At 43.1% G+C, this 26,317-nt stretch overlaps 1 protein-coding gene and 1 long non-coding RNA gene across 9 annotated transcripts in view; one reads left to right on the forward strand and one right to left on the reverse strand.

Moving 5' to 3' along the window:
* LOC142072208 (uncharacterized) overlaps nt 1–26,317 on the reverse strand; it is a 630,664-nt gene that overhangs the window by 361,740 nt on the left and 242,607 nt on the right. The window lies entirely within an intron of this gene.
* The window catches only part of JAK2 (Janus kinase 2), a 190,596-nt gene that overhangs the window by 52,957 nt on the left and 111,322 nt on the right, over nt 1–26,317 (forward strand). For all 8 annotated transcript variants that reach the window (XR_012668609.1, XM_048850409.2, XM_048850403.2 and 5 more), the window contains exon 2: nt 11,384–11,629. Coding sequence is in view for 7 of the 8 variants with exons in the window: in XM_048850409.2 (XP_048706366.1) it covers nt 11,410–11,629 (220 nt within the window). In the remaining variant the exon portion in view is untranslated. The remainder of the gene's footprint in view (nt 1–11,383; nt 11,630–26,317) is intronic.

Below are 26,317 nucleotides of genomic sequence, written 5' to 3' on the forward strand. Positions count from 1 at the left end.
AGGCCACCAGTCATGAGAGAGCCCCTGCTTTCCACCTAAGATGTCTGTTGAAACTAACAAGGACTGTACTAGGGGAAAGGATTGGGCCCAGAGTAGGAAGGAATCTAGTCTGTGAAAGAAGCTTAGAGGTAATCTCAGCATGTCCCAAGGTGGTCTCTGTGACTGAACTCGTCATACCCACCCCCTCCTTGAGCCTCAGAGCCCAAGCTACAACTTCAGAAGGAGTCTGCCCAGCTGTTTTTGGACGAGTAATGTGAGCCCTACAAACCCAAGTCTGTTGGTCCAAAATGTGGTTTAGACACACCCTAAGGGCCCCCAGTGCTGTGAGAACAGGTCACAATCTGGACCTATATGATTGTCTTAATATCTGTACCATAACTATGAAAATCTCTCCACCTTGGCTACTGTAATCCTTGAGCTCTGATTGGCTTTTTTTTTTTTTTTAAGAATCTCCAGACAGTTTGCCAGCAGTAAGCTCCTCATACCCCCTCAGCTTCTCACTCACGCGCTTTTATTGGTTGAAAGTGGTAGGCTCAGCAGTGACATAAACGAGAAGGGAATAATACCAAAAAGCAAAGGAGACGGGAGTTTATAAGATATGGGGAAAATGTATTTTAAACACTGTTAAACCATTTTTGACTCATGTCTTTCCTTCCTTCCCACTCCTCCCCCCCCAACCCCTCCTATCGCTGTGCAGGCCAGCAAATTCTTGTACACAGAATAACTCTTTACCCTCTGGGTTTACATAGGGAGAATCCTGGACCCATCCTCCAAATTAATTTTGAAACCCCATGTAAGCACAAATATGACAGTTATTCTGGAGACAGTGGCTTTGCTGACCCATAAAGGAGGGATAATAGGGAAATCAGGGGAGGGAGAAATCAGGACAGAAAAAGAGAAAGAGAAGTGTGGGAGGGAGTTCAGGGTGCGGGCTCTGGGTGGCGCTGATGTCAGGCAGCAGCGGGAAGCAGCGACATGTCCCTCTGGCTCCTACATGGAGGGGCGGCCAGGTGGCTCTGTGCAGTGTCCCTGCCCACAGGTGCTGTCCCCGCAGCTCCCATTGGCCATGGTTCCCAGCCAATGGGAGCTGTGGAGCTGACGCTTGGAGCAGCACCTCCGAGCGGGGGCAGCGTGCAGAGCCTCCCTTGCTGCCCCTTTGCCTAGGAACCGGACATGCCAGATGCTTCTTGGGAGCCCTGTGGAGCCAGGCATGGAGCCTGCCTGCCCTGCTGTGCCACCAACCAGACTTTTAACGGCCCAGTCAGCGATGCTGACCGGAGCCAACAGGGTCCCTTTTTGACCTGGTGTCGAAAACCAGACACCTGGTAACCCTAGTACCTGAGGAGAACATTCTTCATGGTCCTTTCTTTCCTTCTTTTAATATCAATGTTTCTCTGGCTGAGCTAGAACATGTCTTTCCTAGAAACAAGGTTGGTTTGTGTGATGGGATTTTTCCGAATCTATGTGTTGATAAATCCCATCTGATCAGTGTATAATATGTCAGAAAAGAAAGAATACAGAAAATATCATCAAGGGATGCTCTGTGTACGCTACTGATTGATTGATCGATTGCATAAGTGCCTCAGAGCACCCGTCATGGACATGGACCTGTTGTGCCAGACACTGTACAAACCCAGAAGAAGAGACTGTATCTGCCCCAAAGAGCTTACATTTGTTTTCTGCCCGCTCACTCACCTGGCTCCTTAGCAGCCTGTCGGGCTTCTGCGCTCTGTTGCTCCATTTCCTTTCATGGAGCACTTGGAAATTTTTGGTTTCCTTTCCTAATTTCAAAATACTGAAATCCTGTGAAACCAAATTCATTACTCTTATCTGCCCAGCTTTAGCCACCATATTTCACATAAACAGGGAGGGACAGAATCACAACTGTTTCCTTGAATATAGGTTTATGGTCTATTGCAAAATGCCCGTGTAGATCCTGTTGCATTCTCCACATGAAAACTGCACATGACTACCATATTCACTCATGTAGGTTAAAGAGTAGGGCTGTTGATTAGTCAGTTAACTCGCATGATTTACTCAAAAAAAATTAATCACGATTAATCGCAGTTTTAATCATACTGTTAAACAATAGAATACCAATTGAAATTTATTAAATATTTTGATTGTTTTTCTACATTCATGTATACTATATTCTGTGTTGTAATTGAAATCAGTGTACATTATTTTTGATTATAAATATTTGTAAAAATGATAAAAGAAATAGTATTTTTCAGTTCACCTCATACAAGTACTGTAGTGCAATCTTGTTGTGAAAGTGCAACTTACAACTATAGATTTTTTGTTACATAACTGCACTCAAAAACAAAACAATGTAAAACTTCAGAGCCTACAAGTCCACTCAGTCCTAATTCTTGTTCAGCCAATCGCTAAGACAAACAAGTTTGTTTACATTTACGGGAGATAATGCTGCCCTCTTCTTATTTACAATGTCACCAGAAAGTGAGAACAGGTTTTTCGTGGCACTTTTGTAGCCAGCATTGAAAGGTATTTATGTGCCAGATATGCTAAACATTCATATGCCCCTTCATGCTTTGGCTGCCATTCCAGAGGACATGCTGCACTCCAGCCAGAGAGCAGGGTCGGAGGCCACTCTATGCGGCTCCTGGATGTAGCGGCATAGCCCCCGTCCGACTCCTACGCACTCCAGTGGCCCCCTCCGGCACTCCAATGGGAGCTGCAGGGACAGTGCCTGAGGCTGGGGCAGCATACAGAGCTGCCTGGCCACGACTCTGCATAGGAGCTGGAAACGGGACATGCCTCTGCTTCCAGGAGCCGTTTGAGGTAAGCGCCGCCCAGAGCCTGCACCCCAGAGCCTCCCCCCATGCCCCAGCCCTTATCCTCGATCTCAGCCCGGAGCACCCTCCTGCACCCCAAACCCTTCATCCCCAGCCCTACCCCAGAGCCTGCACCCCCTAGGTGGAACCTGTACCCACCTCCACTTCCCCACCTCAGTCTGGAGCTCCCTCCCACAGCCTGAACTCCTCATTTCTGGCCCCACCCCGGGGCCCGCCTCCCCAGCCAGAGCACGCACCCCAACCCCAATTTTGTGAGCATTCATAGCCTGCCATACGATTTCTATTCCCAGATGTGGCCCTTGGGCCAAAAAGTTTGCCCACCCCTGTACTACAAGGCCTGATCCAACACTCATTTGAAGTTGATGGAAACTTCGACTCCCATTGACATCACTGGGCTTTGGGAGAGAACATAAATGATTTACTGGACAATGGTTACAGGGCAGTTCCCTAGGGATACTTTCAAAAGCAGTTGTTGTATAGGTAGAGGTTATGTGGAGGTCTCTGAAACAGACATTTGAGGCAGGAACGTTTAACGCTCACTAAGTAGCAAACTTCATCTGTGAGGACAGGAGTTAAAGCTTGTCTAAGCAACAAATTCCTTCCCCTCAGGAGTCCAGGCAAATCTTCTCTGGGCTGGAACAACGAAACAGATGGCACAAAGTACCTGCTGTGTCTATGGAACCCTTCCCAACCTTTACCTTTTCCCCCCTCCTCACTCCCCCACTAGAGGAGAGAGATCTGGCTGGAGGGCCATCCAAAGCAAAAGGCTGCAGAAATTTCTCTCTTTCTGAGCTCTGCCTCTCTGTTCCCTCCAACTCCGACTTCCCTCTGTGTTCTCCCTTTTGTTTGTTCTGTCTTACTCATCCTGCCTGGAGGAAGGAGAGGAGCAATAGGTTGCAAGAGGAAATGTTTCACTTTTGATGAACAATTTGTATTGCTACACAAGACTTAAATGTTTAGTTATGCACTGGCTACACTCCGTGGCTCCCGCAGGAGTAAGACTATCCCAAAAGGGATGCTACAGAAGGCTGCAAAAATATTATGCAAAAAGGGCCAGTATAGACTTGACTGAAATGTCCTATTCTAATCTTATACACTACAGGGCCTGTGATGTTAACCTTCCGAATGTAGCAAAAGGAGGTTTTGGTGTGGAATGAATATTTTGGTTGTCGGAACATACTACTTGTAAAGTGCATTGATAAGTTTGTTGTTTTAAAATGCTTTTTCTTCTGTTTTTCCTCCTTTCAGTAATTCTGTCCAACCATCTTTTTCTTTTTTAAAAAATAAAATTAGAATAAGTATTTGTGATAATGTGGCAAACATTTAATGTAAAATACAGATCTTTATTTTCTGACAAATACAGAAAAACATGAGCAACACAATGAGTACATGATATACCAGCAGCAAGTGAGTGTCTTGTGATTAACTCAGTAAAAGGAATCCCCTGGTGTTCCTCATGTTTTGTATACAGCTTTTTCACGTGCTAAAAGGTACTGTAAGTCCATGAAACTTTTGTAGTGAGAGAATGTTGGAATGTTGAGACACCAAAGTATGCATGTTCACCATTAGGTTGTCGAAGATATACCAAAGGCAAATGATCCAGAGGGTCAAATGCTTTTTCTGCATCAGTTAAAGATGACCTCCGAAGGGGAAAAAATGGGAGGTTTTTCTTTTTTTTCTTTAGTTTGTATTTTTATGAATTATAAAGCAGGTCTGAAAGATGTTTTTATTTTTGTTTTCCTGCTCGTATTTTACTTTACAGCTGTCAGGAATGTCAAACCTTGTAATCCTTGTTTTGCTTGAGGTCTCACTGGAGGGGCCTCAGTGATGTGGGTTGGTAGTGTTCTTCACCTTTAGTTGAAATAGTGTGATACTGAATCCTGAACCCTGATCTCTTCTTTTAGTTATTTGTTGGGCATTCAAGCTGAATAGATGTTGACAAAAACAAAATAAAAACATAGTTTTAAACATTTGACTAAAAATTTCTGCCCTCCTAAGTTAATCGGGTTTTACGTACATGGTTTATCTTGTGTTATAATCCTACTAAATCTCCTGTAGTCTATGGAGACTTTCCTGTAAAGCAGGGAAGAAAAGACCTAAATTCCCACAGTTTGAGAAAGGCTTTATACTTATAATACATTGCAAAGAAGCAAGAAAAGACACTGTTTTCCCTTGTCATGTCATCTCTAAAACAAATTTTTTAATCTCAAATCCCTGTGAAACATACAATATGTTTTGAAGAATGGGTAAGGATTGTTTATATTTGAATTACCAGACACAATTCTGATTTTAACCTTAAATCAGACTAGAAACTACTTGTGCTGTTCTGTAGGCACGAGGGCAGATCTTCATATGCACCAGGGCAGAGCTTGAATGGAGCGGGCAGAGACAGCTTTCTGTCCGTTCTATCCAGGGGGCATTATAGAGCAAGTTTAGTCCATGGCACAAGTTAGAGATGTCTGAGGACTGTTTAAGCTCCCTTTAAATCCTCTTTGTGCTGCCCTGGTGAAGTGCACTGAAGATTCAGCACAAGCGTTTTAGCAAGGATTTTTAGATCTGAGTTCAGCAGAGCACCTTGGCTTGTAAAATGCACATTTAGAGAAATCTCTGTTGTGATTACTCAGAATAGTAATAGCGGCTTCATTTGGAGGTTATTGTAATGGTAATGTTTTTTGTTGAAAAGTATGATTTAACGTGGCCAGTCAGGGAGTAGTAAGTTCATATGAGAATTGTTTGTATAACTGGAAGTTCATCAGAATCCAGGGTTTCCCCTGACTGTAAATTACTTTTCCTTTCTCACTCCTTTAAATATACAGGCATTAAGCCTACTATTGGCTTTGCTGAAAGTGAATAGAAATGACATTTGTCTTTTAAATAACCAGTTTCTTCCTTGCATGAGTATGGACAAGCAGGTGAATCATTCCAATCTAACATCCATGTGGCAACTAAAATCAGCTCTGATGAAGGGTAGAAGAGGAATTGTGTGTGCACGCTGATCATATGGTGGGTGCACATAGATAGTAATATTATTTGATCATCATGAAGAATGACAACTCTGATCCATCAAATGCTTGCAGTCAGATATCATTCTGGTTAGGATCATTGGTATTGCCATATTGGATCAGACCCAGAGTCCGTCTAGTCCAGTAACCTATCTCTGATAGTGGCCAGCACTAGATGCTTCTGAGGAAGTGTGAGAAACCTCCTGCTCCCAAGTAGTTAGAGATTGGTTAAAACCCTGATTTATGAGCTTAACTGTCTCTTCCAAAATTGGTTAGCCTCAATCATTGTAACTCTGGGTATTCTTGTTATCCCTACAAATGTCCGTTCTGTTTCTGAATTTTGCTAAGTTTTTTGGTTACATGGCAGATGTTACATTCAGCTGCACATATGCCTGATCAGCATGCTTCAGTTTGACAGCTGGCTATATGTAGAGCCCCGTGTGGATACAAAATTTATATCTGCAGATATAAAGCGGATATCCATGGAGCTACTGGGCAGGAGACGCACACTGCTGTGTGAAAGGGACTCCTGCCCGGGAGCATGCGAGCTGCTTGCACACATTAACGTGATGAGGGACAGCTGCCGATGAGCTGGGTGGCCACCCAAGTGGCAGGGATTGGGGGCAGGGTGCATAACAGTCACGCCAGAGGAGCTGCCCCGGCTGGGTGCTGGCTCCTGCAAGCAGCGGCCCGACACGCTGCTGTCGCTTCTGCTTCCTGGTAGAGCTCTGCAGATATTCGCTTTATATCCACATCTGTGGATATACATTTTGTATCCATGCAGGGCTTTAAGTATTTGCACGATGATGGAAGGTACCACAGTGGAAAAGTCGATTCTAGCTGTAATATGATAGCACCATATAATATAATTTACAAAAGATACACTAATTCCTACCATGTAATTTTTAAGAATTTCTGTATTGTGCACATATTTAAAGACTGTAGTCAAAGCAAATCTGTTTTACTAGAAGGGAAGCTAATGTCTCCCCTCCCTCCCAAATTGCTATTAATATTGGGATGCTTAAAATGTAACTTGGGCTTTTGGCCAAGTAAAAAATGGAGCAATGAAAATTTCTTGCCATGTCACATTTTTAATTTGGTGCTAGGCTAATAATCTCATTTGCTCGGGGTTATGCAGATGAACAGCTTTTAAAATAGAGCAAGGAATGAAGGTAACAGAGTTGGTGAATCAGCTGTAAAACGAGCAGACAGACTACAGATGAAAACAATTTAATTAATATGAATGGCACTTTCAGGCCCTGATCCTCCAAACACTTGTGTATGCTTTATGACTTCAGTAGGACTGCTGGTGTGTGCTTTCATGTTTTTGCAGGATTGGGGCCTGAACAGACTTTGTGGTGAATAAACTGATTCAGAGAGACTGTAGTATTTGCTTTCACCTGGTTGCTTCATAAGCATTTCAGGCAGGGGCGAAAGTAACTTTAGGAACTTATCGGTACGCAGGGCGGCGGGGGTCCTCAACCGGAAGGGGCGGGGCCTCAGGCAGAAGGGGCAGGGCTGGGGCTAGACTCCGCCTGCCAGCCAGCCCTTCAGTGCTGCCCAGTCCACGCTGCCGGGCGCTCCGGCTGCGATTTAAAGGGCTCGGGGCTCCTGGCCACTGCCGCTACCCCAGGGCTTTGACAGCAATTTAAAGGGCCCAGGGCTCCCGGCTGCCACTACCACTACCCTGGGGCTCCTGGCCGCCCTACCGCGCCAGCAGCCGGAGCCCTGGGTAGCGGTAGCAGCAGCTGGGAGCCCCGGGCCCTTTTAAATCGCCGCCGCCGCTACCCCAGGACTCTGGCGATTTAAAGGGCCCGGGGCTCTGGCACTGCTGGAACGGGTCGCCTGTGTACCAACTCTTACCGGTACGACGGACCAGACCGGATCGGCTTACTTTCACCTCTGATTTCAGGTTAATAGAAGAGTTGAAACTAGAAAATAGCATAATTTAAGAGACACCCACAATGTAAAAATCGTACCTCTGGAATTGTTTTCACCTGCTTTTGTTACAACTGCCAAGTTTTCATCTTTTTGCATAAGAGGAAGAGGAGGTTAAATGGAAACAATGCTATTTCTTGTAAAGTGATTAACATGGAAGGACCTGACAACTCAGAGAAGAGGAAGTCAGTGTTTATTTTGGGCAGAAGCCTGAGTTTCTCTACTAAAGTAATAACTATTTAGAGGAATTATTGTTGCAGTGAAGGGAGGGCTCCAGACTTCATCAGCAGATTAAAACTACTTGGGTAAAGTTTTGTAGGAGCAACTGGCTTGCCACAGAAAGCAATGACAGACCTATATGTTGTTAACAAAAACTGCAATCTTTATGCCATTGAAAGGCTTTTGGCATGGTGCTATAGGCGGATACACTTCAGGTAGTTTTTCTTTTAGGAAAAATGGCTTTCTTGTGTGCCTAAAATGAATATGGCTGTTTCTACTTGAACACTTCTATATTAGTGCCACTCCTTGTGTGACAGCCATTGCCTTGACTGACATACCAGGAACAGAACCAGGAAACTCCAGAGCTGAAAAAAGCACAAGCATCTACAGTTTGAGCTAAAGAGCCAGGCTCTGTAGGTCAGAGCTTTAACAGTCCGGTATGCTCTATTGATCAGACACAGAGGGAGGATGCATAACCCACAGTGGGTTACACTTGCACCTAGAGAAACAGCCTACAGTTGCTGTAAAACACTGATTCTGTGTACTAGTTTTATTTTAATATAATAAAAGCGATCTCTGATTTCTTAGTGTTGTAGATCTTATTTCAGAATTGTCATCAAAATGGTCTTTTGCCCATGTTAATTAACCTACTGCATTAAAAAAAATGCTTTGCAGTACTTTGGTAGGTATATTAAATTGGATCACATTGTAAATGGGTGGAAATCAACATTTTAAATAGCAATTTGATGTATATTGAAAAATCTCAAGCAATAGAGAGAAGGAATTTTGGTCTGACTACACAATCAAAGAGTAGCATTCCAGAAGATTCTTTTATGAAACAATAATATAGTTCATCAAGTCTAAGAAAATAAATAGATTGCTGTTTATGACAATCTAATGTATGTGTCCAGACTTGACTTCTAGTAAAACAATAGCTTCTTGTTAATTACACAACAAAATATTGTTAGAAATCTACTACTTGTACAGTACATTTTTATGATTCAACGTTTGGTTGTAAATATTCTTTATAACAAAAAGCAAGTGCTGAATGAGACCAAGTGGTTTTATATAAGCAAACTTTAGAGGGTTTTACCAGTATCTATCTATCTTATAAGTTTTGATTATACTGAAAAATTCATGATCGTTTCATATAAGAACAAAGACAGTCTTAGCCTAGTCAGTCATGTGCTCTTGGGTGCATTTTAAAAAGTCCATCACCAAATTGAGAGGTTTTGTGCGATTTCACTGCTTCTGATGGAGTTCACCCCCTCTGGATCCAGCTAAGCCATTCCTGCCAGAGATGACTTAGTCCTGAAAATGATTAAAAAATACTACAGAAGAACAGACTTCTTTTTTTTTTGAAGGGAGTAGACGTTTTCATTGCCTCCTCTATATCCCACCCCACCCACCTTCAAATTATATTAGTTGGACAGTGTGCTATACTGTCATTGTTCTCAGTTTATTTTTTCAGTTTCAGTTTTAGCATTAGAATCATAGAATATAAGGGTTGGAAGGGACCCCAGAAGGTCATCTAGTCCAACCCCCTGCTCGAAGCAGGACCAAATCCCAGTTAAATCATCCCAGCCAGGGCTTTGTCAAGCCTGACCTTAAAAACCTCTAAGGAAGGAGATTCTACCACCTCCCTAGGTAACGCATTCCAGTGTTTCACCACCCTCTTAGTGAAAAAGTTTTTCCTAATATCCAATCTAAACCTCCCCCACTGCAACTTGAGACCATTACTCCTCGTTCTGTCATCTGCTACCATTGAGAACAGTCTAGAGCTATCCTCTTTGGAACCCCCTTTCAGGTAGTTGAAAGCAGCTATCAAATCCCCCCTCATTCTTCTCTTCTGCAGGCTAAACAATCCCAGCTCCCTCAGCCTCTCTTCATAACTCATGTGTTCCAGACCCCTAATCATTTTTGTTGCCCTTCGCTGGACTCTCTCCAATTTATCCACATCCTTCTTGAAGTGTGGGGCCCAAAACTGGACACAGTACTCCAGATGAGGCCTCACCAATGTCGAATAGAGGGGAATGATCACGTCCCTCGATCTGCTCGCTATGCCCCTACTTATACATCCCAAAATGCCGTTGGCCTTCTTGGCAACAAGGGCACACTGCTGACTCATATCCAGCTTCTCGTCCACTGTCACCCCTAGGTCCTTTTCGGCAGAACTGCTGCCTAGCCATTCGGTCCCTAGTCTGTAGCTGTGCATTGGGTTCTTCCGTCCTAAGTGCAGGACCCTGCACTTATCCTTATTGAACCTCATCAGATTTCTTTTGGCCCAATCCTCCAATTTGTCTAGGTCCTTCTAGAGTTAAAGTGCATATCATATAATCTGTTGGGTTGTGTGCCAAGTCATTTTCTCTCCTTCCTTAGTTATGGTTATGAGAGAGCATTTTTGTATAAATGGGAATACAATTTCTTCGTTGGTCTTCTCTGTGAGGACATGCACACTGGTACATGTGATTGATCTGGGAGCAGAATGTTTGACGGAGCCCCTTCTTAAAATATTGGCATAATATTTGAGTCTAGTTCGTACAGTGCTTCTAGACGTTGTTTTTACCTTTATTTCCTGTCAGAATAAATTGGCACTTCAGGAAATGCTAGGAGAATAGGCGCATTTGCTGAAAACTGAAGTCTTTCTACTTAAAATTGTATTCTAAGCTTTCTCTTACAGAAGAAATGTAACTGTTCTAGATTGGGCTAAAACACAACTGAACAGGGATTCATTTCTGAATTGGCCAGAATGTGACTCAGTTGATATTCCTTCTTACACATCATCAGCTCAACCTCTGACCTGTCACTGAGGGGGATAACAGGGTTGCACAGGTGTAACAGAGGGACTAATTTGGCCTGTAGAAGCTCTGAGTTTGTAGGGCTGACAATTAAGAAGCCTGATTTTTACTTTTAAAATGAACATATTTGTTTTAGAATTCATTGAGAGGCAATAATCATGGAACTTTACAAAGCCTTTTTGTTTTTCCCATGCAGAGTCACTTTTCACGAAAGCTTAGGCTCTAATAAATTTGTTAGTCTCTAAGGTGCCGCAAGTCCTCCTGTTCTTTTTGCAGATACAGACTAACACGGCTGCTGCTCTGAAACTTTTCAGAGTAGAACTGCATTGTAAATTGTAGAGGAACTCACGTTTTGCTAAACTGCTTGAGAAATTATTCAGTCCTAACTCAGTACTATAATTCAAGGCTTCTGTGCTTCAAAATGCTGATGTTACCAGTGAAAAGCATCCCAGTTTTGTTTTTTTTTAAATCTGTATATTTATGTAGGAAATTGTAACAAGTTTACGAATTATTGCCATGTAAATATGGGAGATACCAGATCTTGTGTAGCTCTTTCAGTTTTCCTGGCTTTTTAAAGCCAGCAAATAACCTTCTGCTTTTTCTTTTTTAGACAAATGCTCTAAACACAATGAAAAGATGGCCTGCCTTACAATGACAGAGATGGAAGGAACAGCAACTTCTACTCTACACCAAAATGGTGACATCCATGGGAATGCAAATGCTCCCAAGCAGACAGAGCCAGTGCTTCAGGTTTACCTTTATCATTCCCCGGAGAAGACCGAAGGAGATTATCTTCAGTTTCCAGCTGGCGAATATATTGCAGAAGAGATTTGTGCTACTGCTTGTAAGGCTTGCGGTAAGAATATGTATGATGGTTTTCCTAGTAACGAAGTGATATTGTTTCAGCTTCATGCAACATTAGTTTTTAATATAGTGTGCACAGGCCCTGACTAAAATGTTTTATGCTATAACCTGTGCATGTATAGAACAATGTTTTTGTTTGTTTATTTCTGACCATTCTCTGCTCTGTGAGGTCATTATTTGCTGATTAATAGTAGTTACCTCCACATTAGCCTTTCAAAACTTTAACTATTAAGGAAGGGTTTATCAACCGAACAGTTTATACCAGCCCTGCAAAGCACCCCGATGCACTTTGTGACCAAGAGTTAGAAGCAGTGTTCCCTCTAATTTTTCCCACCCATGTGTGGAATTAATTTTGTTAGGTGCACCAATATGGAGGTGATGTGTGAGGGGGCTCAGGGCTGGGGCAGAGGGTTGGGGTGCAGGGGTGTGAGGGCTCTAGCTGGGGGTATGGGCTCTGGGGTGGGGCTGGGGATGAGAGGATCAGGGCTGGGGCAGAAGGTTGGGGTGCAGTGGTGTGAGGGCTCCAGCTGGGGGTGCGGGCTCTGGGGTAGGGCTGGGTATGAGGGGATCAGGGCTAGGGCAGAGGGTTGGGTGCAGGGGTGGGAGGGCTCTGGCTGGGGTGCAGGCTCTGGGGTGTGGCCGAGGATCAGGGGTTTGGGGTACAGGAGGGTGCTCCGGGGCTACGGTGGGGAGAGAGGACTCCCCCCCCCCCCCCCCAGCTCTCTCTCCCTGCAGCAGCACCTGGACTCGGGGGAGAGGCACCTCTCTCCCTGCAGCAGCAGCTCTGGGGCTTGGGCTGGGGCTGCAGGATAGGCGCCCCTTGCCTCACCCCGGCAGGTCTGGGTTCATGCCGTGGGAGGAGCACTCCTGCCAGGCCTGGGGCCAGGCTGGGCCACAGCAGAGTCGAGGCCAGTGGAGGGGCGCCCTGGACGAGGCAGGTTGGGGGCTGGGAGAGGGGCGCCCCTTTCCCCGGCCGGTCTACTGAGCACCTGCGCAGCGCTAAATAGGTTGCTGCACAGCCACACAGTTTACAGGAAACTTCGGTTAGAAGTGCAGCTGTCTGGAGGGCAATAATTCTCTTTTGCAGTAACGTTAATGTTTTGAAATGTATTTTTGTTCCACTGGGAATGAAAACAAAACCTTTCAGATGTTTTTATGAAGTGGAATTATGTCGAAATGGTGGGTTTTGGATTGACAAACTGAGCTTTTCAATTTGTGTCTCACTGTATCACTGTTGCAAAAAAAGTGAACAACATTCTGGGGTGTATCAGCAGGAGTGTTGTAAGCAAGACACGAGAAGTAATTCTTCCGCTCTACCCCGCACTGAGTAGGCCTCAACTGGAGTATTGTGTCCAGTTCTGGGTGCCACATTTCAGGAAAGATGTGGACAAATTGGAGAAGTCCAGAGAAGAGCAAGAAAAATGATTAAAGGTCTTGAAAATATGACCTATGAGGGAAGATTGAAAAAACTGTGCGGAGGGTTAGTTTGGAGAAGAGAAGACTGAGAGGGGACACGATGACAGTTTTCAAGTACATAAAAGGTTGTTACAAGGAGGAGGGAGAAAAATTGTTGTTCTTAACCTCTGAGGATAGGACAAGAAGCAATGGGCTTAAATTGCAGCAAGGGAGGTTTAGGTTGGACATTAGGAAAAAGTTCCTAACTATCAGAATGGTTAAACACTGGAATAAATTGCTTAGGGAGGTTGTGGAATCTCCACCTTTGGAGATTTTTAAGAGCGGGTTAGACAAACATCTGTCAGGGATGGTCTAGATAATACTTAGTCCTGACATGAGTGCAGGGGACTGGACTAGATGACCTCTCGAGGTCCCTTCCAGTTCTGTGATTCTATAATTACCTGTCTGTAATGTCAAAAGTGACCAGAGAATGCGGAATCAGAAAAAACAGTTCTTGACAAAAATGTCATCCAAACTAATATGTCTCTATGACAGTTTTCAGCTCTGACAAAATATGCATATTTCTATGAAATTTCACTTTCCTGAAAAAGTTCTGACCAGCTGTAGTTAGAAATAGCTGTTGTAAGGAGGCCCTATGGCCTTTATCCTGAACTTGCTAACACTTATATGTATGATAATTTTGCAAATGTGAATAGTCCCATTAAGTACAGTGGGACTATTTGTGTACGTGAAGTTACTTGCATGCATATATGTTTACAGGACCAAGGCCGTATTGGGTAAATATGGCAAGCAGTAAATAAAAAATAGCTCACTTTGGGCCATAGAGAAGTAAACCCCTTTTATTGGGAAGAGAATCATCAGCCAGGACAGTGGGTTGTTATGAAATCTTTTGAAAGAGAGTAGATATTACATATTTACACACAAGGAAAGGATTCCTTTAGAGCTGTTTCACTTTTGGCCTTATTTTGAAATGAATGGAAGCTGAGAGTGAAAGTCAAATAATTGAAAAAGGTTTGCTCTTTGTGTACACACTTCAGCTAGTTTTTAAGTACAACTGTATAACAGTCAAAGAAACGGTATGGGGAGAGAGAAATTAAACAGCAAAAAACTTTGCTCTCGTAAGGTCTAATTTAAACTAAAAAAATAAATGATAAATAGAGCTGAGGTTGGAACTGTGTCTTTAATTCATATCTACTGTAACTAGGTTTTATTAGGGGTTGTGGAACAAGGGGTTGATTTCACATGTTGTACTTTAGGTCCTACAGTCCTTGGACACTGTATGGTGATTTAACAATCTATCGTTCAGTGTCATCTCCTTCGGTTTAAACATATTTTCTGTTGCTTAGTCAATAAACAAAAAAACTAGATTGCCATTTTGCTTCTCTTTTTTTCAGAGATGTGAAATACTGCATAGGTTTCCAATGTGGTGATTATTAATTTGTAATACAGTAGCATCCAGGAGCAGGATTCTGGACTTATGGTCTGATCTGGCATGGCAAATCCTACATTCCTACAATGAATTTTTTGTGGGGAGGGTAGGTAATATAAGGCACATGAAAACACCGTCTACCAGTAGTTAGTGAGAGAGTGAAAATTAATGTGCATCTTTTTGAATTCCAGAATAGCACTGCTAAAGTAGGTAGCCCTGAATATTGTAGTGGTACAAATTTTTTAAAATTTGGAGACATGAGAGTATTTGTCTGAAGTTTTTTGAAAATTACCTCTGTAGATTTCTCCTGTTGGGATTTGCACTATTCCATCAGTATTGCAAGACGGAAATCATGTTGAAAAACAGTTCCCTTTTAGAGAATATGAATGCCTCCTTGCAAATGTAAATACTCAATATGTGGTTATAAAAAGGGAGCATGATTCCATCCATCTCAATTCCTTCTTTTCCAATCAGCCACAAGTATTTGAAGCCATTTACGTATGCCTGGAGTTTCCCTGCGTTGTCTCTTAAGAATTCTGTTTTCCTGCTTTTAAAATATTTCCTCCCCCACGTAGTAAATAGTTTGTAGTTAATTTAGAAAAGTTTTTAGTGTGCACTGTTCTCCTATTGGGATTGAGTTGTTGTAGGCATTTGAGAGAGACATCCTATGCTGACTCCAACTCTATGCTGTTTTGGGTCTGCAGGACTTTATCTGATTTTGGCCACTTGGGTTAGTTTCACATTGACTCTGCTAGTTAAGTCCCATTGTATTGTTCATTGTTCCCTTTGATATTTCAGGCATGTCTGAGACTGACAAATAGCCTGGTTTTAATTGTGTATCATGCAATACAAAAATGTCTGTAGCAAGCTATCATCCTCTGTGTCTTTTGTGTCTTAGGCAGAGCATCATCTTGGACAGCATGTCTGTATGTGCAGGATACTGTTGTTGATGTGTAAAGAGACTGTTATTTAAAGTGGTTTCTTTGGCAAGGGATCATCAGATTTGGACAGTGTCAGGTTTAGCTTCCATTGGTACCAGTTTCTTCTGATCCTCAGGTTTGGCAATCTGACTCTTAAGTTTTTCTAGGATTCAGTGTCAGTTCCAATGCAGTCTTAAATCAAAATCTTCTAAGTATCCTTGGGATAAGCAATCAAAACCTTATGGCTGTAGCCCCTGTCCCAAAGGCCCTTTGGCACTGTCCGAGGAACAGACAAGCTATTGTCTTCTCATACACAGAAGGAAAAATTGGAAACATGCCTGGAGAATCCCCTTAGACCTGTGAGGAGGGATGGCACTCCAGAAGGTGTAAGAAACCCCATGATTCTAAGAATAGGTCAGAATAGGAAGCATTTGCAGATCAAGGGACTCTGCACTGTTACCATTAACATCTCTATAGGTCCTGCTGCCCAGTTATTGCTATTGGATCCAGCATCTGTAGACGCCTACACACCGGTGGTGGTTAGAGATGGTGGTAGAGCGTCTCCATAACTGAATGATTCCTGTGTTACCTACATTTGATTCCAGGACATATTGTTGGAGTCTCATAAGATCTTCATGAGGAAGTGTTGTTAGCTGAAATTTTTCCTGTGAGTCCTGTGTACCAAACTGCTCCTTTTGTTTACCAGTATTCCGAATATTTTGGTCTGTTTGCTTTAATCAAAGAAACCAGGTTTGTACCATCTGAGTTCAGACAGGAGAAACCAGAGTGATGGAAACTTTGAGGTAGTGCACTATTTATCACCTGTCTCTGAGGATTACTTCCTTGGTTGTTATGACATTAGCAAGAAGAGTAAGTAAATTTGAAGTTTTTGTGGATTGTAAGGCCAGAAGGGATGATTAGATCAACAAGTCAGACCTCCTGTATATCAAGACCATTAAATTTCATTGTTACCCCTGTGTTGAGTCCATTAACTTGTGTTTGACTAAAGCATACCTTCTAGTAAGGGATTCAGTCTTGATTTGAAGACATCAGGAGATGGAGATTCACCATATACCTTGGTAATTTGTTCCGGCGGTTAATCATCCTCACTGTCAAAAACATGTGCATTATTTTCAGTTTTAATTTGTCTTGTCTTGTCTTCAGATTCCAGCCATTAGTTCTTGTTATCCCTTTCTCTCCTAGATTAGAGAGCCCTGTAGTACCCAGCACCTTTCCCTTGTGAAGGTACTTATACACTGTAATCAATTCACCTTTCAGTTTTCTTTTTGGTAAACTAAGTGAATTGACCTCTTTAGCTTAAGTCTCTCACTGTAAGGCATTTTCTCCAGCCCTTGAATAATTGTTGTGGCTGTTTTCTGCATGCTCTCAATTTTTTCAACATCCTTTTTAAAATGTGGATGTCAGAACTGTACTTGGTATTCTTGTGTTGGTCTTGCAAATGCTGTATATGCAAAGATAACATCACTTCTCAGTTTATACATCCAAGGATTGCATTAGTCCTTTTTGTCAAAATATCGCACTGGGTGCTTGTGTTCAGCTGTATTCTTCAACTTCATTATTATGTGCTCAAAAAGTCCCGGCTAGGAAGAATTATATGGAAAGATATGTTTCAGACCTATATTCTGTCTTCTGCAAAGTCTTTCCGCAGCAGTCCTGACTGGCCCAGTTATTTGAGATTTTGTTTACATACTGTATACGAGATTTCATTTCTTAAGTGCAGTAATATTCTGGCACAGAACACATGGGCACTTCTTTAAAACCTAGAACAAAACATAAATCATTTTAGTGGGACTTACTGTGTTTACATCAATGACGTTTTCTTTGCGGGTGTTCGGTGCCCAACTGGAATTATGAAAGCTAAACTCTAAGATGTGAATTGACGTGCTGAGCCATATTTGTTTCCTTGTATTTTATGCCATCCTCTCTGTTTGCTTTTGAGTATTCCAATCTCTGCATTGTTCTTCACAGAGCAACAAACAGCAGATCTTGAGAGCAGCAGTTATGTGACCTTGATTGAGGTTTCTCACTTTTATCAATATGCTGCCCTTATCCGTAGCGAAACATACTGTACACCAGATTGACTTTGGAGTTTTAGCTGCTGTCATTACAACTCAGGGACCCTTGCTTCATTCTTAGTGAGGGATGAATGGTGCTCAGTGAATGAGGCAGGGAACCACATACTGAACAGTAAAGATAAAAATATATTACTGAACAGCCCCTTTATTCACTGTGCATCATCCAACTTGCATAGTGAATTAGGCAGAAGTCTTCTGGGTAAAATATATACTCCTAGGGGCATTTTGCACAAAAAAAAATTCTGTGCACAATATTTTAAAATTCTGCAATTTTTATTTGTCAAAATAACACTACATAATCATGCCAGTTTCAATTATTTTGGTAATTTGTTTCAAAATACCTGTCAGCAACTATGTCTGTAACAATACAGACACACAATAATTCCCTCAGGGGAAGAGAGTTAAAGAAACTCCTATGACAACCCAGTTTCTGTTTCTCTGCCCCTTCCTCCCCCAGAGCCCAGTTGAGGGACCAGACACCCACAACCTCCAAGCCCACCTGCAGGCCCCCCCCCCACCAATACACCTAAACCTCTCGTCTCCAGAGCCAAACCGCGGGAGCCCCCCCAGCCCAGATACTTGCACTGCGTTCCACATCTCCCCCACAGAGCCCAGGGATCCAGAGGGAGAAAGAGCCTGATGCTTGGACCCAGGCTTACACAGAGTTTCCTACATTCCCTCAGGGCATGCTGGGAACTGCAGCTGCCAGGAACCCTCTAGCTCTCTCTCCCTCTCCCCAGCAATGTCTTTTATGTGCAAGCTGGGCTCTGCCAAGTCCAGTGGTAGCTGGCAGCACTGCAGCCCATTTCTGTGGGGGAAAGGAAATTCTGCGTGCACAATGTTAATTTCTACAAAAATTCTGCATTGCGCAGTGGCGCAGAATTCCCCCAGGATTAAATATAGAGGTGTGTGTCTCGTAAAATCTATAAAGTACTTTGAAGTAAAAGATATCCTACAAGTATTTTGTATATCAGTTCTGTCTTTTTCACCTTTCACTGATCTGTAGAATGGCTGGAGCCCACACTTCATATATCAGAGAGAAACTGAATTTGATTGGATAGGATAAATTAATGTTAAACTCTGTAAAAATGTTGTAACAGTTTGATTTATTTCTCAAATTCATACTTGGTCAAATATGCTTATTGAACCATGAAGCTTCTACTCAGTTCTTTACGTTTTATCCTGTGACATAATGCATTTATTACGAAATAGTGCTGGGTTATTCCTTGGGGTTTTTTAGTTTAGTTTTGGTTTTTCTTTACACAGTGTTTTCCATCTCTGTATTTTCCTGTATGTCCATGACTTTTATTTCTTGAAAATCATCTGTAAGGGCTGGCAGCTCTTGCAGATTTTGCTGGCTCCAAACCAAGCAAGTGTCAGATGATTTTCCCATTAGATTCCTCTTGTGAGTTAGACAGCTTTACTGTACACGTTTTGTTGTAAGCCTTGTACCTATGTGTGTAGGGACAGATGCTGTTCTGCAACAGCTTCAAATCAATGAGGACTCAAGAGTGAATCACATTTGCTGAGCAAGTTATTGCTATTACATACAAAGAGTTGATTAAGCACATCGGAAATGTAAATGAATCTTTGTTATTTTTGTAGCACCATATGCTTTAGACATGATGTAAGGAGAGAGATCTCCTTCGCTGAAGAGTTGAATCTAACCAGACGTTGTACAGAGCAGGGAGCGTTGCCCCATGCAATTTCCTCACCACACCTTAATTTCCCCTTTTGTGCATGCATCTTTGCTTAGTTTCCTTTTAACACTTGCCTGTTGTGTGTGTTGTGCTTGATAGCCCCTACCGAATGTTACTTTTGTTTTTTAACCTGTGCCTAACTTATTTGCTTGTTTTTATTCCTCCTATTCTGTTTGTATACGATTTACCTACTACTCCCATTACCTTTCCTCCTCTTTTTGAACCATCCCTTTTCCTTTGTCATTATGACTCATGCCTATGATATTTTAGCTTTCATCGCAGCCCCTTTTCCCTTGACCTCGAGACAGGTATCTGACACCACAGTGTGCATCCGATGAAGTGAGCTGTAGCTCACGAAAGCTTATGCTCAAATAAATTGGTTAGTCTCGAAGGTGCCACAAGTACTCCTTTTCTTTTTGCGAATACAGATTAACACGGCTGTTACTCTGAAACCTGTCAAGCTGCAGTGGCCACCCTACATGCCATCCCCATTGCTAGGTAGCAGCTCCATATTGGGAGCAAAGTTTAAGAAACCACTTTTAGAATAATCTGTTTCCTGTTTGTCAGGCCCAGTCATAAATCATGGTAATTGTAGCTCCTCAGTCTGAGAACCAGCTCATAGCTTTCCCAGGCATAAATTAAACATCAACAGGATGTGAACAGGAAATTTTCTCCTGTTCAGCAAATGAAGGTCCTTTTCCAGCTATTTCATTTAGAAAAGTCAAGATATTTCAAGTCTAAGCAGCTGAGAATCTTCCTCTTTGTGTTTATTTAATTTTAATTAATTTTAAAATAATAATCTTAATGATGAACATTTTGGGAAAGCAACATCTTTGTTAAAGATTCAGCACCACTGTCCATTCCACTTAGCTCTGAGAGTGTACAGTGATCAGGCTCTGAGATATCCAGGAAGTCCTCCAGCAAAATCAGGGAAGGCCAGAGCTGATATTGCTGATATTGCTAAAGTTTAAAAAACAAATGAAAAAACAAAAAACAAAAGCAGAAAATGTTTTTAAAAATCTTTCAGGTCTTTGTACATAATAAAGAAGCAAAAAAAGGGCACAGGATCAACTGATGGGGAAAAAAAAAACTTGGCAGGTCACATCCAAAGGTCACCATGGAATGCATCCGATGACATGAGCTGTAGTTCACGAAAGCTTATGCTCAAATAAATTTGTTAGTCTCTAAGGTGCCACAAGTACTCCTTTTCTTTTTGTGAATACAGACTAACACGGCTGCTACTCTGAAACATGGAAAGATGAGTACATCTTTGTTCCAGGAGGCTAGATTTTCAGAGGCGTACTTTTGTGCATGTGTGTATTGGGAGTAGGGTGTATGTGAAACTGTGCCTTTGAAAATCTGTTCTTAGGTTTGCACTTCACCCCCCCCATCCCACTGTCTTTATGGTCAGAGTCTTCCTTTCATAAGCTTTGATCTAACATTTAATCTCTTTTGTCACTGTTGGAAGACAGGATAATGGGCTAGACAGGCCATTGGTCTGACTCAGTATGGCCGTTCTTATGTTATGTTCTTATGCCAGAGGTATCAGAAGGCCCAATTTCTGGTGTCAGCCAAGTTTGTTAGAGATTTGCAGTACGCAGGAAACTGAGCACGATCGCTCACAAGAACATTCAGTTCTCAGTCTCCCAGCTTCTCTTCATCCTTGAATTCCATAGGCAATAGATTCCTGAGAAACTTTTTAACATTATTAGGCACAGCTGTATAGCCAGAGCTTTATAATTATATAAAGTGATCAATTTAGGTGTTCAGTAATTTTATTGACATACTGCAATATTGTAATCACTTGTGAGGTGTCTTTCTCTTTGATCTGATAGAAGATATTCTGTGAAAATTTTCTCCAATGGAAAATTGGGTTTCAACTAAACTAAAATGTTCACATCAAGTGTCTGCTTTCCATTGTTTCATTGGAAAACCAAAACCCCCAAAATGAAAACTTTAATCGGTAAACCATTTTCGAGCTAGCTCTAGTTCAGGGGCAGGCAAACGTTTTGGCCTGAGGGCCACATCGGGTTTTGGAAATTGTATGGAGGGCCGGTTAGGGGAGGCTTTGCCCCTGCCTCCTATCCGCGCCCCCCCCCGCTTCTCGTCCCCTGATGCCCCCCACCTCCCTCCCGGGACTCCTGCCCCATCTACCGCCCCCCACCTCCCTCCCGGGACTCCTGCCCCATCTATCGCCCCCCGCTCCCTGTCCCCTGACTGCCCCCCACCTCCCCATCCAACCCCCCCTCCTTCCTAACTACCCCCTCCCCCCCCCGCGCCCGGGACCCCTGTCCCCATTCAACCCCTCCCCCCTGTTCCCCGCCCTCTGACTGCCCCGACCCCATCCACACCCCCACCCCCGACCACCACCCTGAACTCCCCTGCCCTCTATCTAACCCCCCTGCTCCCTGCCCCCTTACCACACAGCACATAGCACCAGTGGCTGGCAGCGCTACAGCTGCACCGCCCAGAGCGTTGCGCCGGTGTAGTGTAGTAAATGCTCTCCGTAACTGCTACCAGTAGCACATTCCTACGTGGAGCAATTTAATACACTACACTGGCAGCATGGTGCGCTGAGGCTGTGGGGAAGGGGGAACAGCGGGGGAGGAGCCAGGGGCTAGCCTCCCGGGCCAGGAGCTGAGGGGCCGGGCAGGAGGGTCCTGTGGGCTGGATGTGGCCCGCAGGCCATAGTTTGCCCACCTCTGCTCTACTCAGTATTGTAATGTATGTACCATGAGACACTAAAATAAATTACGTGTATGGATATACAGGGTTCCTTTCTAGAAAGCTCCTCAAAGTTAATTTCAGTAAAATATGTATTGTTGTTGTTCAGTTTCACTGATTGTGTGTATTATTTCAACAAATAAAAACATGTTTTTATGTTTGTTAGAAAATGTTTTTAGGTGTTCGGACATGAAATTTCAGTCTTAGACGTGAGAGAAAAATCACTGAATATTATAGCATTTGTTTTTTACTCAGTTGTCTCTGATGATTACTAAATGTCCTGCTCCTCCTGATGTTTAGTGTTGTCGCTTAGGCAAGGTGGGAATCATGTACAAAGGGCTTTGGGTTCCTTTTTTTATGTCTAGACTGTGTACAATTGTCATTGACTTTGATGTCAGTGACTTCAATTCCAGTACACCTCATGGGTGTTTTACTTTTATACTTGCCCTTGCACATCTTGGCTTCCACTCTGTTTACTCTGACAAAACCTAGTGAAACATCTTGGGCCAGGTCCACTGGCATGTCGCGGCTGTTTTCCACCACACTAAGTTAATAATCTATCCCTGAATTCAGCCAGTCTGGCCCAGGGAGTATCCTCCTGGTACAAAAGTGATCCTCCAGTGGGGTAGAGACAACTTAAAGGTTCTTACACCACTGACCATCCTTGCTTCCAGTGAAACAGAAGTTGCTGGAGGAAAAGGGATGTGGACAGGACACACAGTGCTGGCCATACTTACAGGTTGTGGGACACTCTCCTGGGAAGCAGCAACTTTGAAAAAGATTTGAGAGTCATGGTGAATAATCAGCAGAACAGGAGCTCCCAGTGTGACACTGTGGCCAAAAGAGATAATGAGATCCTGGGATGCAGGCACAACTGATACCTACTGATATGTGTGGCGGGGAGCACAATTTAAAGGTTCGCCTCCACCCCAACAACTTGAGTCATTACCATCCACCTCAGCATACTCCCTCTTCTTACATCAGTGGCCTCTCCCTACAGCTCCCAGTTGTTTGCTGCTGCCTCTCCCCGCAGCCAGCTCACCAGCTCCTGGAGCTGTTTGTTGCACAGGGAGGGAGCCCAGCCAGCAAACCCTGGCAGAAATCTGGGAGGGTGTGCACAACTCCTCTGCTGGGGTGCATAAACAAGGGACTCTCAAGTAGGAGTAGAGAGGTTATTTTACCTGTGCATTTGGCTGGTGTGACTGCAGCTGGAATTCTGTGTCCAGTTCTGGTGCACGCAATTCAAGAAGGCTGTTGATAAATTGGAGAGGGCTCAGAGAAAAGCTACAAGTATGATTAAATCAGTGGTTCTCAAACTTTTGTAGTGGTGACCCCATTCACACAGCAAACCTATAAGTGTGACCCGCCCCCCCCCCCAATAAATTAAAAACACTTAAAAATATTTAACACTATTATAAATGCTGGAGGCAAAGTGGGGTTTGGGGGTGGAGGCTGACAGCTCATGACCCCCCATGTAATAACCTTGCAACCCCCTGAGGGGTCACAACCCCCAGTTTGAGAACCCCTGGATTAAAGGATTAGAAAACATGCCTTATAGTGACAGACTAAAGGAGCTCAATCCAGTTAGTTTAACAAAGAGAAGGTTAAGGAGTGACTGATGATAGTCTGTCCGTATCTGCAAGGGGAATAGATACTTAATAATGGATTCTGCCATCTAGCAAAGAAAGGTATAACACAATCCGATGGATGGAAGTTGAAGCTAGACACATTCAGACTGGAAATAAGATGTACATTTTTAATAGTGTGAGTAATTAACCCTTGGAACAGCTTGTCAAGGGTTGTGTTGGATTCTCCATCACTGGCAATTTTAAAATTAAGATTGGATATTTTTCAAAAAGATCTGCTCCGGGAATTATTTTGGGGAAGTTCTATGGTCTGTGTTATACAGGAGGTCAGACTAGATGATCACTGTAGTTTCTTCTGGCTTTGGAATCTATGAATCTTTGCTGTATGCCAAGCCTCAGCTATGTTTTTGGCCCCTAACCACTGCAGCCATCCGAAGTTCAACTGAGTTCTTCCCATGAAATAACAGGATGTAGCCCATCATATTGATCTCCAAAGTCATATTTTGAATTGCATGTATGTTCATCTAAACTGGGGGTGGGCAAACCTTTTGGCTCGAGGGCCACATCGGAGTGTGAAACTGTATGGAGGGCTGGGTAGGGAAGGCTGTGCCTCCCCAAACAGCCTGGCCTCCGCCCCCTCCCACTTTCCACCCCCTAATTGCCCCCCTCAGAACCTCCCAACCCATCCAACCCCCCCCTGCTCCTTGTGCCCTAACCCCTCCAAACCCCCGTGCCCCCAACTGCCCCGACCTCTGTCCACACCCCCACCCCCTGACAGGCACCCCGGGACTCCCACGCCTATCCAGTCCCCCCAGTTCCCCATCCCCTGACTGCCCCCCCAAACCTCCGCCCCATCCAACCGCTCCCTGTCCCCTGACTGCTCCCGCGGACACCCTGCCCTGTATCCAACCCCCCAGCTCCCTGCCCCCTTACCATGCCACTCAGAGCGGCAGGAGCTCGCAGCTGTGCAGCCCGGCTGGAGCCAGCCACGCTGCCCAGAGCACTGGCGGAGAAACGAGCTGAGGCTGCAGGGAGTGGGGACAGCAGAGGAGGGGCTGGGGGAAGCCTCCCCGGCTGGGAGCTCAAGGGCCAGGCAGGACTGTCCTACAGACCGGATGTGGCCCGCGGGCCGTAGTTTGCCCACCTCTGATCTAAACCTTTTTTTTTTTATTAATAAAATTCCACACAGATAAACCTTCTGTTTTTTCTCTTTAAAGCAAAAGCAAAATATAATTGTAAACTCTCACTGTTAACAAATCAAGGTGAATTAATTAACTAATTAATTTTAGGATTGGAGACTTCCTTATTTGGTTTCTCTCCACATGCAGAACAGTGAGGAATACAACATTGTGTAATATGATTGATGTAGAACGTTCTCAAAATAACCTTCAAAGGACAGGGACAAAAAACATTTTCACCGGTTGTTTGTGTCTTTCTTCATCCTAACAAGCTATTCTAGATTTAACACGTTTTGTTTTACCTTAGCAGAACACTCCCATGAGATCATATTTATTGACCTGTTATAATTTTAGATGACTCTGGTGGAGGAAGGCTAATTAGTACTCTGGATTGCTTTGAGAGAAAGCCGGTTTTCTCTTCTTCAGGGCATACTGATTTCTTAGCACTTCCATCTCCTGCATACTTTGGATCCAAACATAAGGCCTGCAGGTGTCTCCACACCATATATATGTATATTAGCCACTTATGTATTTACGTACTACTTCATTTATTCAATTTCACTGCTCTTGTAGCAAATACGTTTTAAAGCATAGTAAGTACAAATCTCTGTAAACCCTGCTTCCCCATTAATTAAATCTTCAGTTCTTGTGACTTCCAAGTTTTTTCATCATCCATGTACTGTAGTTCACTCTAATTATTTTCCCTTAATGGGAAACGTTAAACTTCATTACATATGATATATCAGTGTAAACCTTTTTCCTCCTCATCTAAGACTAGCAGCTTCAAATAGGCTCTTTCCTACTGTTCTACACTTTTTTTTTTTGGTCCTAAACATGACATTTTTGCAGTAATAACTATTAATACTTGTATTTGTCATAGACTGGAGCATCATCTCCAGGGTGGATAAAAATCAATTATTTAAAAAAAAAATTGGATTTTTAAAATTTAAATTGGATTTTTTGGATAGGATTTTTTCCTCAAAAAGCATTTTATCTAAAGAGGGTTTTAATTAAGATACATCATAGCTCAAAGATATCTCATCATGGAATAGGGATTTTAAATTCTAATTCTATAGTGTGTGACAATAAATTCAAGTAATGTTTAAGAAAAGTTTTGTAAATGAGTTCCAATAGTTCATGGATTAGGGATCCAATCTTATGGGGTACCAGGGGCTTCTGTATAGATTATTTAGGTTAATCTTTCTATCTACCCAATGGGACTCAGTGCTCAGTCTAGAAGATACCACCAGAGATGCTTAGTTTTGCAGTTCTCCAACTGTGGATTTGTGTCTACAGAGATAATATGGTTGTTAACAGCAAAAATGTTTTTAAATAAATAATATATAGATGTGAGAAATAACAGACCTCAATCCTATTGTCCCTCTGCAAACTTGTGTACACAGAGTCAATCTCTTACCTCTCTAAAAGTGCAAAGTTTCAAAAAGTTTAATGAATAGAAGATTGTTTGGGGGCAGAATAGATCCGGACAAGGAGAAGAAGTCTGGGGATAAATGTGAGAAGGGAGGGGGACAGGCAGTAGAAACAGAAGTGAAACTGTTTGAGCAGCATATTCCAGAAGTCTTGAGGTCTTTCTGAGTGTAGCCTTCATTGATTTGAGATCTACCATACCT

Source organism: Caretta caretta, chromosome 5, assembly GCF_965140235.1.
Source record: "Caretta caretta isolate rCarCar2 chromosome 5, rCarCar1.hap1, whole genome shotgun sequence".
Taxonomy (NCBI): domain Eukaryota; kingdom Metazoa; phylum Chordata; order Testudines; family Cheloniidae; genus Caretta; species Caretta caretta.